This window comes from Atractosteus spatula, chromosome 11 (assembly GCF_055471065.1).
Source record: "Atractosteus spatula isolate fAtrSpa1 chromosome 11, fAtrSpa1.hap1, whole genome shotgun sequence".
In the NCBI taxonomy this organism is placed as follows: Eukaryota; Metazoa; Chordata; class Actinopteri; order Semionotiformes; family Lepisosteidae; genus Atractosteus; species Atractosteus spatula.
The window spans coordinates 49,511,139-49,523,921 of NC_142716.1; the positions used below are offsets into that span (position 1 = coordinate 49,511,139).

Consider the following 12,783-nt stretch of genomic DNA (forward strand, 5'->3'; position numbering starts at 1 on the left):
ATACAGTTATTGGCTTCTCCGTCCGGTAGGTACAGCCTGTCGGAGTCACGAGTTCTCGGTCTATCGATTAGACACGCCCGGAAGGGGCGGCGGTTTCGGGGTGAAGCTCGGGTTGCTGGTCTGTTTGCATGAAGGGATGGAGAAGCGATCCGATCTGCCTCCGAGCTCACAGAGACCCTCTCCAGAAACGTGCATCTCACGCCGCCGAGCCTGGACCAAGGGGGCATGAGGTACGGTTTCTTAAACACACGCTTGTCGGTTGGATTTGGCTGGAAAGACTTCAGGGAAGTCGGGCATGAGCATGATGTACACATTGTTCACTTGGACTGCACGTACCGCTAATCGGTGTTCGTTTGAAAGTGGCCCTAATTAGTTAAAAAACACATTTGAATAGGCCCGTTAATACAGTGTGTTATATATAATGGGAAAGTGAAGAAAAGGGTTTTTTTTGCACTGGGCCTGCGGACGCGCTGGAAATCGCAATTTTGGACCCCAGCCAACTTGTTAAGTTTCGATTCCGGAGTCGGGCGGTGGTTCATGTTGTTGTTTTAATGACTTCAGGCTGCCTAGAGATGTAACATCACAGCAGCGGCATTAAAGGTGGAGCGAAAAACGCGAATAAGAAGCCAACTTCAGCCTCGTTTCTCCTCCGATGAAGTTTAAAAGTCGGGAAAACAAAACTTGGGAGACCGCACAGGGCAAACGCTTGAGCTGATGTTTTCGGGTTTTTTTTTGTTTTTATTTTAAGTATTTGTTCTTATTAAGTATTGTTCTTAAGAAGTCAGATTATCGACGTTCAGTAAATCACATTTTGAACATGGCTGTGCCGCTAACAAGTTTCGTGTTACGAGCACAGCTACGAAGACTGCATTAATAGAAGGAATGTCGCAGTGTATAGATCCGGACCTCCATAGAATCGCAGATCATTTTAGGAAACTTCTATGTACATTATCGATTGTCCCAGCATGACAACTGGACAAATATGTACTGTAGGTAAGCTCATGTACCCTGTGGGAGACTATTATATACCCCAGTGGGCTGCCCTGATAGCTGGTAGGTTGCAGGTTCAAATCCCGGCTGCTGTTGTAGGCAGAGGCGGCACTAGAAAGCTGCCAGAAACTAGCACCCTAGGCGAGAGCTCCGTGAAGTTGCCCCCCCCCTACAGACAGCAAACAATGCTGCTTTCGTTCCCGAGATATAGCGCCTTGTTTTTCCGGTGATCACGTGATCATGCACGGTGACTTTGACCTCCGGTGACCCCGTCTGCCGAGTTCAGGCGCTCTGTTACCGGTGCGAGAGTAACAGTTCTGCAATTGTGTTCCTCTGTTTGCATTTCATATCGGTGTCTTCTGTGCGTTTGTGTGAACAAGAAAATTACATTTGTCACCAGTGTCACACCCTAATCAGAAGAGCTGCGGGTGTAGTCTCAAAAAGAGAACGTTAGCAAACCATAATATTTTCTTATCAAGTATTAATGTCTTAATACTTCACAGCGGTGTCCTTTTTTAAAAATCTGAAGTGATCAGTTTCTCACCGTCTGCTCCTTAAGTAAACACGCGCACCAAGGGACGCGTCAAGATTCGACCCCCCTGTCGAGCCACGTACAGTATTTAAAAAGTCTTGAATTTGCAACTTTATGAACGGCAAGACCATCGTTGCTCTTTTTATGCAATGCACATTCGCCAACGTGAAAAAGAACCAGGATGGTTTTTTAAGGGGCACTGTGTACAAAGTTGACACGCTGACACGTGTTGTGTACAAAGCTGACACGGGTAAATGCAAAACAGCATCGGACAGTTACCGTCTCACACATGCAGACCGCGGCAATATCGGACCAGTATTTTTATTTTCACATAACAGACGTGAACATATATCTAAGTACTTTAATAAACTGTTTCTACCCACGTGTTTGTATTTACGAGGTTCTTATGCGCAAACATGAAACGTAGCTCAAAGAGCTCGAAGTCCTTTTATCTTTGTGTTTCTGGACAATCCCTGGTGTAGAATACAGCGCGAGGGCACACCTTGACCTCGAAAGACACAGTTGTGTCTGTTTCTGGCGGTGACGTCACTCTGACGTACATAAACAGCAAAGTCACGACCACCATTGTCACGACACGATTTGTCGTTTGAGATGCATTCAGTTCTAAGCATTATACAGCGTTTCGCTTTCATCCTCATTTCTTTCTGGGGATTTGAACTACTCATCAAATGTTTACACAGAGTGACGTCACGGCCAGAAAAAGCATGCGCTGTTTTTGAAATGTAAAACTGGACCTGTAATAAAATATAATTAACGTTGTCCATATTATTTTTTATTTTGAACTTGAACTGAAATATTATTCAGCTGTTCCGTACAAATATTTTAATTGATCTAAGAAACATTTGTTGGACAGACGGACAAACCGAATCATTAAACCTCGGGTTTCACAAAATTAGAGGGAGCAAAACGGTTTAGCAGCGGCTTTACTATAAAGCAGGGCGGTTAATTAGTCGCGAGTTAATAACCACGTCCGCTCGCCTGGTGGCGCTCCTTCCCCCCCCCCCCCCCGTTAATACTGTCTCCCCTGTGCCTCTTTATTCGTCTTTCTGACTGTTAAATGTTTTTTCTTCGTCATGTTTAACCAGAGTAGGATTTTTTTTCCTGTTTTTCCAGCCGTTTTTTTTAAATGTTCATGACCCCTTAAAAGTCGTCACAATATTCTTAAACGTATCTTGATAATCAATTGACCAATGCATCTTTTAAGGACCTTATGTCTTACACGTAAACCAGTCGCAAGAATGAAAAATTCATAATTATCCAGGCCGGCTGTGACTGTGAGCCGGAAGCCCGCGATTCCCCGCTGTGTGCAGGTCACGCAGGGGCAGTGTGAGCAGCAGGCGTGCGGTGTGTCCCCGGTTCATCATTTAATTCTCCGAAATGTATAGGAAAGAATTATAATACATATGCCCCCCGAATGCACACATGAATTGAAATGAGGTGTTCGTTATTTGATTTGCAAGAACGGCATTTTTTTATATTTTACACTGATGATTTTTACTTTTTTTTTTCTGCTCAGATTTGGCGAACCATTGAACTGGGCCAGCTGGGACGAGCCGGACCGGTTGAGCCCGTGAAAAAGGTGCTTCGTCCGAGTTGCTGCACTCACAACTATAAATGTTGGTAGATACAAGTCTGAGGATTATCAGATAAATTGGTCGCAGTCTGAGAACTACTGGCCTAGACAGACTGTTCATGTAGGATTATCATTAGATGATCTAGGATATCTTATCAGATATCTTCTCAGTCACTTCCATAGGTTTGCTGAGGGTTTCAGGTGTATTCCAATAAATTGCAAGATTGTAAATCCTTTGCTGTCTTCTATGGAGGACTAATTTATTATTATATAATGAATATCATATTAATAACCATAATATTCTTATTCTTTTGCCCACAGCTGACAGAAAGTTCTCGATTGCCCAGGTCTGCAGTATTAGCACCACAGTCTGCTGGAGACTATGGGTGAGTGCCCTCTGTGTGTAGCTCTCTTCTGAGCACCAGCTTTCTGTGTTAGCGGGTGCTGTGTTTAAAATAATATTTTCTTCCAAGTTATTTTACCCTGTAACTGGGGTGGGTCAAGTCATCTGTGGCGAGAAGCCCCACAGTATAATGCACACAAATGCTGGCCTGGCTGGGACAGCGATACACTGGGGTTCTGGGTGACTGGCTGCTGTGAAACTGTTCTGACAGATTTCTCTGGGAAGATATTTACGGAATCATACTGGACAGTGGGCATCAATCGAAACATACAATGTAATGGGAAAGAATTTCATTTAGCATCTAATCATTTTTAAATAACCACTGTATGTGAACATCTTGTACCCTGCACCAAGAAATGCTGATAAAACAATCTTTAACCGAGTCAGGATAGGTTACCCAGTGTCACCTTGCATGTAGAGTTAGGAACACTAAATTATATTGGACACCATAACAAACAATAAGAAGAGTAATTACACCTTCATCAGGTTAAATGGAGAAGTGGTCCAAAAGGATTATGACAGTTACATTGAATTATGCATTGCCTTTATGTAGGTGTTATGTAGGGTCATTACAGCTGTATTTCAGTACGCATTTCCCCAAATCACTGTGTATAGCAGCAGAAAAGATAAAGGACATTAAGTTATAGAAATACGTACACGTGTGTTCACCTAAGCAAAAAATTTAAACTTCTCAATGTGCTTGAAAAGCCGTTTTCTGTTCCTGTTGAAGGTGCGTGTTTCCGAATGTCTTCTTCTTTTGATTGTAGATGATCAAACTCTGCCGCGTGACAAGTGGGATGAAAATCATGTGAGCTCCTGGCTGAAATCAATAGGAGTAAAAGACGAGTATATTAAGAAACTGCATGAAGCCGAAGTTACAGGACCAGTTCTCAAGGGGCTGACAAGAGACTTTCTGAAAAACGAGACTGGGATGAAACCTGGTCAAATACAGCTTCTGCTATCTGAAAGAGATAAATTGTTGGGGTCTACAGATTTGAATAAACCAGAAAAAAAACAAACAGGCTTTCCTGAGAGATCAGAAACCCAGAGGGTCTCTGCTGACCATCAGAAAAAAGCAGGAGGGAAGGGACCACCAGAGGTGGGAGCAGCAAAGGAGCCCAGTCCTGTGAAAGAGAAAAAAGCCAGAAAGGAGAAATCAGATCTGTCCCTTTGTGAGCCCCGGCCTTTTGACACAGAAGACATCGTCTTTAAGTACGTGAAGAACAGAGTTCTTCCACCTGAAACGGGCATCAAAAACCTAATAGCCCCCTGCCGTGAATATAAATCTTTGGATAAAGCTGTAACATTAGACCGAACGAGGCTGCAGGCCAAGTTTGCCTATGAGGTTATCAGGTTTGCTGCAGGTTGCATGAACATTCGGACCAACGGCACCATCCACTTTGGAGTCATGGACAATATCAGGACTGACTATGAACACGGAGAAATTATTGGTCTCCCTGTGAAGGACAGAGATGTCTTTGTGGATGCATTAGACTACACTGAAAGATGCTTTGCAAATCCTTCTCAGAAAGAAGACGCAAGACAGTGTATCAGACCACCGAGGTTCATAGAGGTCATAGATAAAGGCAGCACAGAGACAAGCTGGGTCATTGAAGTAGACGTTGTACCCATGGCGAAGACTGTGAAAGGTCAAGTCTACACAGTGCGTCTGCCTAAATTTAATGAAAAAACCAACAAGGTTGAATTTGAAAAGAAAACAGTCTTTCAAAGAGTGGGGGCCAACACAGTACCAATTAGTGATGACGACCAAGTTGAGTTTACTTTAGGAATGCCTGAAAGAGACAGCAGGAGGGAGGAAGCTGAACTGTTAGGGTCCCAGAGTCCTTCAGAAATCCGTGAGGATCTGGGTAGAAAACTCACACTTCTTTTGACAGGTGGCAAAAAAAAAATGGACGATTCTCTATGGTATATTGTTGTCGCAAACAAATGTGATAGTGAAAATTTGATGAACATAACCTTCTTGCATCACATGAATATCTTTTGTGTGCTTGATTTTGATCCGGACTCTAAAACCGCAGGACTATGTGGGCAGTATCTGAATCACCATGCAGCCAACTTGCATTTTCTAGAAGACTACTCCAATGAAAGTGGCTTGAGTACCAGTGACTTCATAAAGAAGCTGCAGCTGTTTGATCAGACCAGCTGGATATTCTGTAACGGACGCACGGATTACTTGGGTGACAAAAATCCCTGTGACGAAAAGACTTGGATTAAAACCAAGAAAAAGAACCTTAAAAAAGCAGTATCTATAATCTGCAATGAAATTCTTCCAAAGGGCTCCTTTGTTGTGCTTTTTCTTTTAATGTCCCAGGTTGAACAACCATTGGTCGACACTTTCCATGAATTCTATGCTGAAATGAATGGGCTGGAAGATATGATTGTCATCTCAGAGTCCAAAGAAAACTATACCAAATGGTCTTGCCTTGCCCAGGCATCGTGCACCCTGGAACATTTGAATCAGATCAGCATTGTTGGCATGCAAATGAGTCACGTTGATACTACAGTTCAAAGTATTCAGCCTTTAATGGCAACACAGATTGATAAACGTTTAGCTGTTTACAATAAAGGACAGTGTACGCTAAAAACTACTGATGAAGAAAGAATGTTGTCCCTTGAAATCATTGGTGTTAATGAATGTGATAATATCAGCACTAAAGGTATTGATGAAGAAGAAGTGAAAAACATTGAAAGGTATTTTTACCAAGGAGGAAAAGTGAGTTGGATGAATTTTTGGCTTGCAGATAAAAATAAATGTGGCGAGGTGATTCAGCGGGACGCTTATGGAGATGTGATTAAAATAGTGGACAATATTGTAAGGTTTGGTCCCCCCCAGAAGTCAGTGGCTAGAATAAATATATACCACCACCCAGGCAGTGGTGGAAGCACTGTGGCACGACAAACTCTTTGGAACAAGAGAAAAGATCTCAGGTGTGCTGTTGTAAAGCCTTCTTATCCTGTTGCAAATGTCTGTGAACATGCAGTCTTGCTTAGGGAGTATGAAGAAAAAGACCCAAATCACTGTGTTCCAGTGCTTCTCCTGTTGGAAGACTGCGATGAAGAATATCTTGACGAACTCAGGCATGAATTAGGAGAGGCTGTCTCCTTCAAGAAAATTAATCCATTGGCAACATGTTTCATTCTGTTAAGCTGCAAGAGATCTCATGAGCCTGAAAAGATGACCAAAGCATTACCTTTACAGACAGTGGCTGTGACGCACAAACTCTCGGAGGAAGAAAAGAAATTGTTCTCTAAAAAGCGTGAAGTACTTGAACAAAAGTTTGAACCAGAATTTATTCTGACATTTGTGTTGATGAGTGAGGCATTTGAAGAACAGTATGTTAAGGACTTTGTGGAGCATCTTCTACAAGATATTGACCGTTCTTCCCTTGAAACCCGCCTCATCACGTATGTTGCTATGCTCAATTTGTATGTGCAAAATTCATACATCTCCGTGTCTCACTGTGAGGCTTTTTTAGGCCTAGGTGTCCGGATGGAGAAAATTCGGCAGAGTTACTTCGAAAATGCCCTAAATAAACAAGCAAGGCTTGTCTTGATACATTTGAGAGAGAGCACAACTTTCATCTCTTCCGTGCGCATAATTCACCCCTTGGTAGCCCAGGAAATCGTCCATCAGCTGTGTTCAAGGCAAACGCAGAGTACCATCGCTATGGCCTTCCTTCATGAAAAGGTCCTGTTTGAACACAGGTTTGGACGAGATGATTTTTTGAAGTTTGTGAGAGACCTGTTCATTAGACGCTACAAGAGAAGCAAAGGCGACAACATTGACACTTTCTTTTCCCCACTCATTGAGCACGTCTGCAACGTGGAGCACAACCCACCCAAGGCTATGGAACTTCTAAAAGCCGCCTACACCTGCTTCGGAAAGGACCCTTTTTTTGCACAGCAGCTTGCAAGACTCTACTACAGCCATGAAAAATTTGAAGAAGCCAAAAATTGGGCTGAAGTGGCAAAATCACACTTGCCACACGATTCTTTCATCTTGCACACAGAAGGCCAGGTCTATAAGAAGTGGTTCAATGTAAAATATGACGCGCTGGATAGAGAGGGCAAAACAGCTGAGAACACGGCCGAGATCATTGAAACTGCTCTTCAAGCAGCAACGTGTTTCCGAGCCTCTGAAAATGCAGCAAAAACAGAAGCAGACTGCATGAACAATTCTGCCTATTTCGGAGAAGTAGATGTTTGTTGCCGTTTACTGCAGCTCATCTCTTCAGTGAATGTGTTTTCCGGTGAAAATGGCCGTGCAAAGCTCCTGAATTATCTACTCACAGAACATGTTCCAGAAGAAATAAAAGAGCCGTGGAAAAAATTTCACAGTCATCTGAAAGGCTTGCAGAAAAGCATATACAATGCTCTTGAATGGATTTCAGAAGATCTGAGCTACTTTCAAACTGACAAAAGGGAGGAGGAGGAGGAAGTTATGAACAAAGAGTTGGAACACCAATACAACCCCAGGAAGTGGCTTCTGAGAAAAACAAGCGTGTACGCAAGCTTCTTCTGTGAGGATATCTCAGACAACCAGGACATACAGTCAGAAACTACAGGCAAGCTGACTCCTCTCAGGAGACAGATGAGAATTTACAAACTTGGAGGTGGCAATGTAACGACCATATTTTCTTTACTGTCAGATCAGAAGAATGAAAGGTCTAGCAGAAAGCTGGAACAGATCATAAGTATGTATCCTGAAGACCCTCAAAAGAAAAAGCTGGACACCACAAGCTTAGGAAATTACATTTTGTGTCAGATAGCTTTAGGTTGCGTTTCACCTCGATCTCCAAAACTTGTTACCTTGAAGAAACTTCAGGACCTTAGTGTCCGGTTTTATAGAGACCACAATAATACATCTCCCTCTAGTGCCTTTTTTCTACTCACTTTGCTGTTTTGGCCTGATGAAATACAAAAGGAAGAGCAAAATGAACAGAAAAATAAAATCCTCATGTTCGCAATTGACTCTTTGAAAGGGCTGTATGACTATAAGATCAAGAATGTTCCTTCAAGAAAGAAAAGAATCTACACCCACTTCTTCCTGGGAAATGGGAAAGGTCTAGATCGGTTTGTTCACAGAAGCAAACTCGAGAAGTGCATCAAAGGCACCCTAAATGAGCGGAGACTGAAGTGGCTGAGCGGGGAGGTGTGGACGACCCCAGAGGTCACGCAGCTGCTGCAGCGTGTCAAGGGGTGGACCGAGAATGAAACCTTGTATGTTCAAGGATGGTGCAAGAGCAGCAAGATACGGGTCCTCCCTTTGTATTCTGCTTCCCTGCCTCATGCTAATGCAAATGTCTCATTTTATCTGGGGTTTTCGTTCGATGGTCCTGTTGCTCTGCATATTGAATGCCTAAAATGATTGTCTAGCCAAAATAATGCCGTACATTCTTTGCAATTCTTTGCATTCGTTGCAATACATTCTGCAATTCTCTGCAGATGCAAGCCCAGAGTACAATTAATACTGGGGTTGCACATTCATATATCTTGGCGAGAGTTATGCCCAAAAGATGATCACTAAGCAATACTGTAGAACGTAAAAAACAAAAAAGCACTCCAAACTGCTGAATGACAGTGGGGTGCCAAGCAACACCGGCCTGCTAAGGAGTTTCAGCAAAAACCGTCTGTTTAGAAGGATTGTGAGGATTTAGAAAAAAAAAACTATTGCAGCAATATCTTGTTAACAAGATGGATCGAGCTGGCAGCAATTTTTATCCTTGATGTTTGAAAAATATGGCTGACTGAAGACGGATAGGAATTATAAGTCAAATGGAAATATCACTTACACATTCCATCAGAAAATATATGTATAGGGTTACATAGATGAAACAATTGTTTTTGTTTTTTAAATACCCTTTGTCTAAGATTTTTTTCTAAGAACTGTCTGACTGCTAGTACTTTGATGTCTTTCCCCCTTCCTTTGTATATGGATGAGGGACAGCTTCTCTAAAATGGCATGCTACAACAAACCTGAAATTCTGAATTTCTTGCAGTACTGAGCTGTCTGCTCCTGTCAAATGTTTGCTATAGACCCGTTAATGCTTAAAATTTTATATAAACAGACTATGTGAACAGTAAATATACTAAATAAAACACTTGTTTTTCAAAAATGTTTACACACTATGAACCAAAATAAATGCCCAGAGAATGTTTACTGACCTTTATTGTCCAATGGATATTGCTCAAAGTGCAACTACATAATCAAATAACTACACACTAACACAATACAGACTAAATTTAACATTCTTCAATTGAGCCATTACCGAATGAAAGATGTGGTCAGTATACTTGTTAATCAAGTTAGTGGTATTAACGCACCCAGTAGACAATGCAGACACAAGTACACTATACAGTGCATCAGAACTGAATGAAGAAAGGTAGATTTGCAGCATTAATTCTATTTTTGGTTTATTAATGACTACACTACAGGCAAAATTGCCTACGTGGTATACTACCAATTTAACCATTAGCTTTTTGCCTGTACGCTATGAATGTTTAATATTTAAACAAAGTACATCAAAAACCATTTAAAGGCCATTTATGAATGTTGTTCAAAATTCCCATTTATACAGAATACCCCTTTATACAACAGCAATCTGCATGAAGCATCTCTCTTTAGAACAGCAGCCTCACCCAGACTAGACCCCACAACTCTCCAGTCCACACTGCAAAGCGAGGACAGGTTAATTCCACACAAAGGTATAGAACCAGGAGGAGACAGCAGGAAAGGAAGCATTCGCAGATTCCTTTCAATGAAACCAGATTACCCTGAGCCTATTCCAAAGAAAAGGAAATAAAGGCAATCACTTGTGTTTGCTTGTATTTTCTTGTTAGCATTTTCTGAGAAAAGAAAACCCCCTATGTGAGAAATTAATCTCCACTGTACAACTTGACAAAACCTGACTCAAGAAATGCAATAAAAGAAATGCTTTGCGCTGTCTACCAGTTATCTTAGCACTATTTGGTTAGCTTTTGACAACTGTTGAATATTGAAGAACTTTGAAACCAAAAAAATATGCAAAACTCAATTTTTAAAAATTTTATTTACAAAAAGTTAACATCCACAGCAGTTTACAGTATTATATCTTGATCATAATAAACAAGAGGTGACATTCTTCCCTTTGAAGAAGGTTCCCAAATAGTCATCTTTTAGAATCATGACACAAACAGCACTTATGTTGATCTTTATGTTACTTGATATCCTTTAGTTTTTCTTTTTTAACAGACCATTGATTGTATTTTAATTTTCCAATCAAACACCAGATTGGTTAAGGATCCAATTAAGATCAGCACTGGAATGCCACAGGTGAGGTGGTTACCAGACCAGGGCTTGGGAAATGCAATAAAAATGGCAAATTGCTTAAATAGCAATGAAATCCTGGGATGTTGAAATTGTATAATGCAGATGTAAACCCCATGTGAATTGTGTAAATATGTAAAAAACTTGCTGTTCTGCAATCATCCCATAGAATAGTAACCAGATACAGTCCTGGGTTCAAAGCAATGATAGGACAGTGATAGGATGAAGGTCCTATAGCAGAAGACCTGATTCAAGTGTTCAAAGTCCTCAAGGACACCGAAGACGTTGAACTTATTGACGCAGTGAAACAAACCAGAGGATGAATTCAACTACATGAAAGGTCTTAAACTAAGGGCTGGAGTAATTCATTTACACAAAGGGTTGTGGGAGTCTGGAACAAACTACCCTGACACATTGCAACCAATACTCTGGCGCCCTTCAATAAATGGTCAGGGGTTCCGAACCAGGTTATTTTCCCTGACTGCAAACCAAATGAGTTCAAAAATCTTATTTTTGTCATTACCTGCCAACAGTAATATGTGGCTTAAATGAGGTCTTGATTATGACAGTCCCAACGCAAGTTCTGTCCATTTGATGTCCCATGGTGCAAAATTAAGCATAAGCATCAACAACAAGAATGGAGAGATGCACATTGCAAATGGAACTAATGATAGTACATATAAATGATAGGCCTGAGGTCAACTTCCCCTGCAATTTGACAAGAAACGCCAAGTCCTTAAAAACATATTCAGGGCCTTCAGCTGGTAAAGGTGCACCTGAGCACATTAAGCTGTATGATGCAGATGTTGCAGGATCAAGCCTTGGTTATGTCACTAGCCAATTGTCTGGAATTCCCCAAGTAGAGACACCTTCAGCTGGGTTGGGGAATATCTGTCCTGGGCAAATGGTGAATGCTGTGGTCTTTTGGGGCACTTGAAGGCTTGAAATGCTGTTAGTGGCACATGCACATTGCTAACCAGCACTGATCCCCAGTATTAGGCTGTACTGCCTGTGATTAGTAAGGGGACCAGAGGTCCACGGGTCAGAGGTGCCTGCCTACACTTTTCCATAACTGGTGACCCCACAAATCATGTACAGAGATTAACGTTCTGTGTCACTGAACCAGAAGTACCACGAAGGTGCAGAAGAAGCGATGTCCTTTGCAAGTCAACACATTAAAAATCTGAGCGAGTCACTGGTTGGTTATGCTCAAGAGATCATCCCAAATACAAGCCAACAGATTAAAGGATGACTATCTACAATTTTCTCTGTAGAGAAAAACAAGACCTCCTATAGTGAACACCGCTCAAAATGTACTTTGACAAGAGTTACAAATCTAGGCCGCGGTTCAATTTCAGACGAGTCTTTACTTACCCCATTAACTTACTTGAGTGAGGACTGTAGCATGCCAAACTCACAGCACTGCCCAACAGAGCTAAAGCTCCTAAATCAAAGGGACTGGAAGGTTAAGCAACGAAGACCACCCCCCCTCCCAAAATTCCCCCACTAGAAGCAAAAAAAGCACAAGGCCATTAAATACTTAACTGGGCTTAACACTGTACCCATTACCAGTCCTTTAAACAAAACTTTTCTGTCCACTTCTAAAAAGCTGAAATCAACAGCCACAAACTCTAATCCCCTCTCAAACACCATCAGAATACATGTACACCATTCACACGAAAGCATCCAACTGCACAACTCAGTTCATTCTACAAACAAAGTGTAAAGATTAGGGGGAAAAGAAGTGAAGAGCAGTACTGACTGCAGGGTACTTTATTACGATTTTCAGATACAGAACTTTAAGACATCAATGAAGCTCAGTACAGGCACCGAACGTTAAAACAGGATTTACGTCTGTACAGAGCTAAAAGTGATGGGTGCCGAGTAATCTGCCACTGCAACAGTTTTCTGAGAAATAACAGGTACTTACAGGGTAC

At 41.7% G+C, this 12,783-nt stretch overlaps 1 protein-coding gene across 1 annotated transcript; it reads left to right on the forward strand.

Moving 5' to 3' along the window:
• Positions 1 to 106: 106 nt before the first annotated feature.
• On the forward strand, positions 107 to 9,698 carry LOC148824280 (sterile alpha motif domain-containing protein 9-like). The gene is made up of 4 exons (XM_088926691.1): positions 107 to 230; positions 3,060 to 3,122; positions 3,438 to 3,502; positions 4,287 to 9,698. Exons 3-4 carry the CDS (start codon positions 3,499 to 3,501, stop codon positions 8,906 to 8,908), a joined length of 4,626 nt encoding a protein of 1,541 aa, XP_088782817.1. The 5' UTR covers positions 107 to 230; positions 3,060 to 3,122; positions 3,438 to 3,498; the 3' UTR covers positions 8,909 to 9,698.
• The last annotated feature ends 3,085 nt before the right edge of the window (positions 9,699 to 12,783 follow it).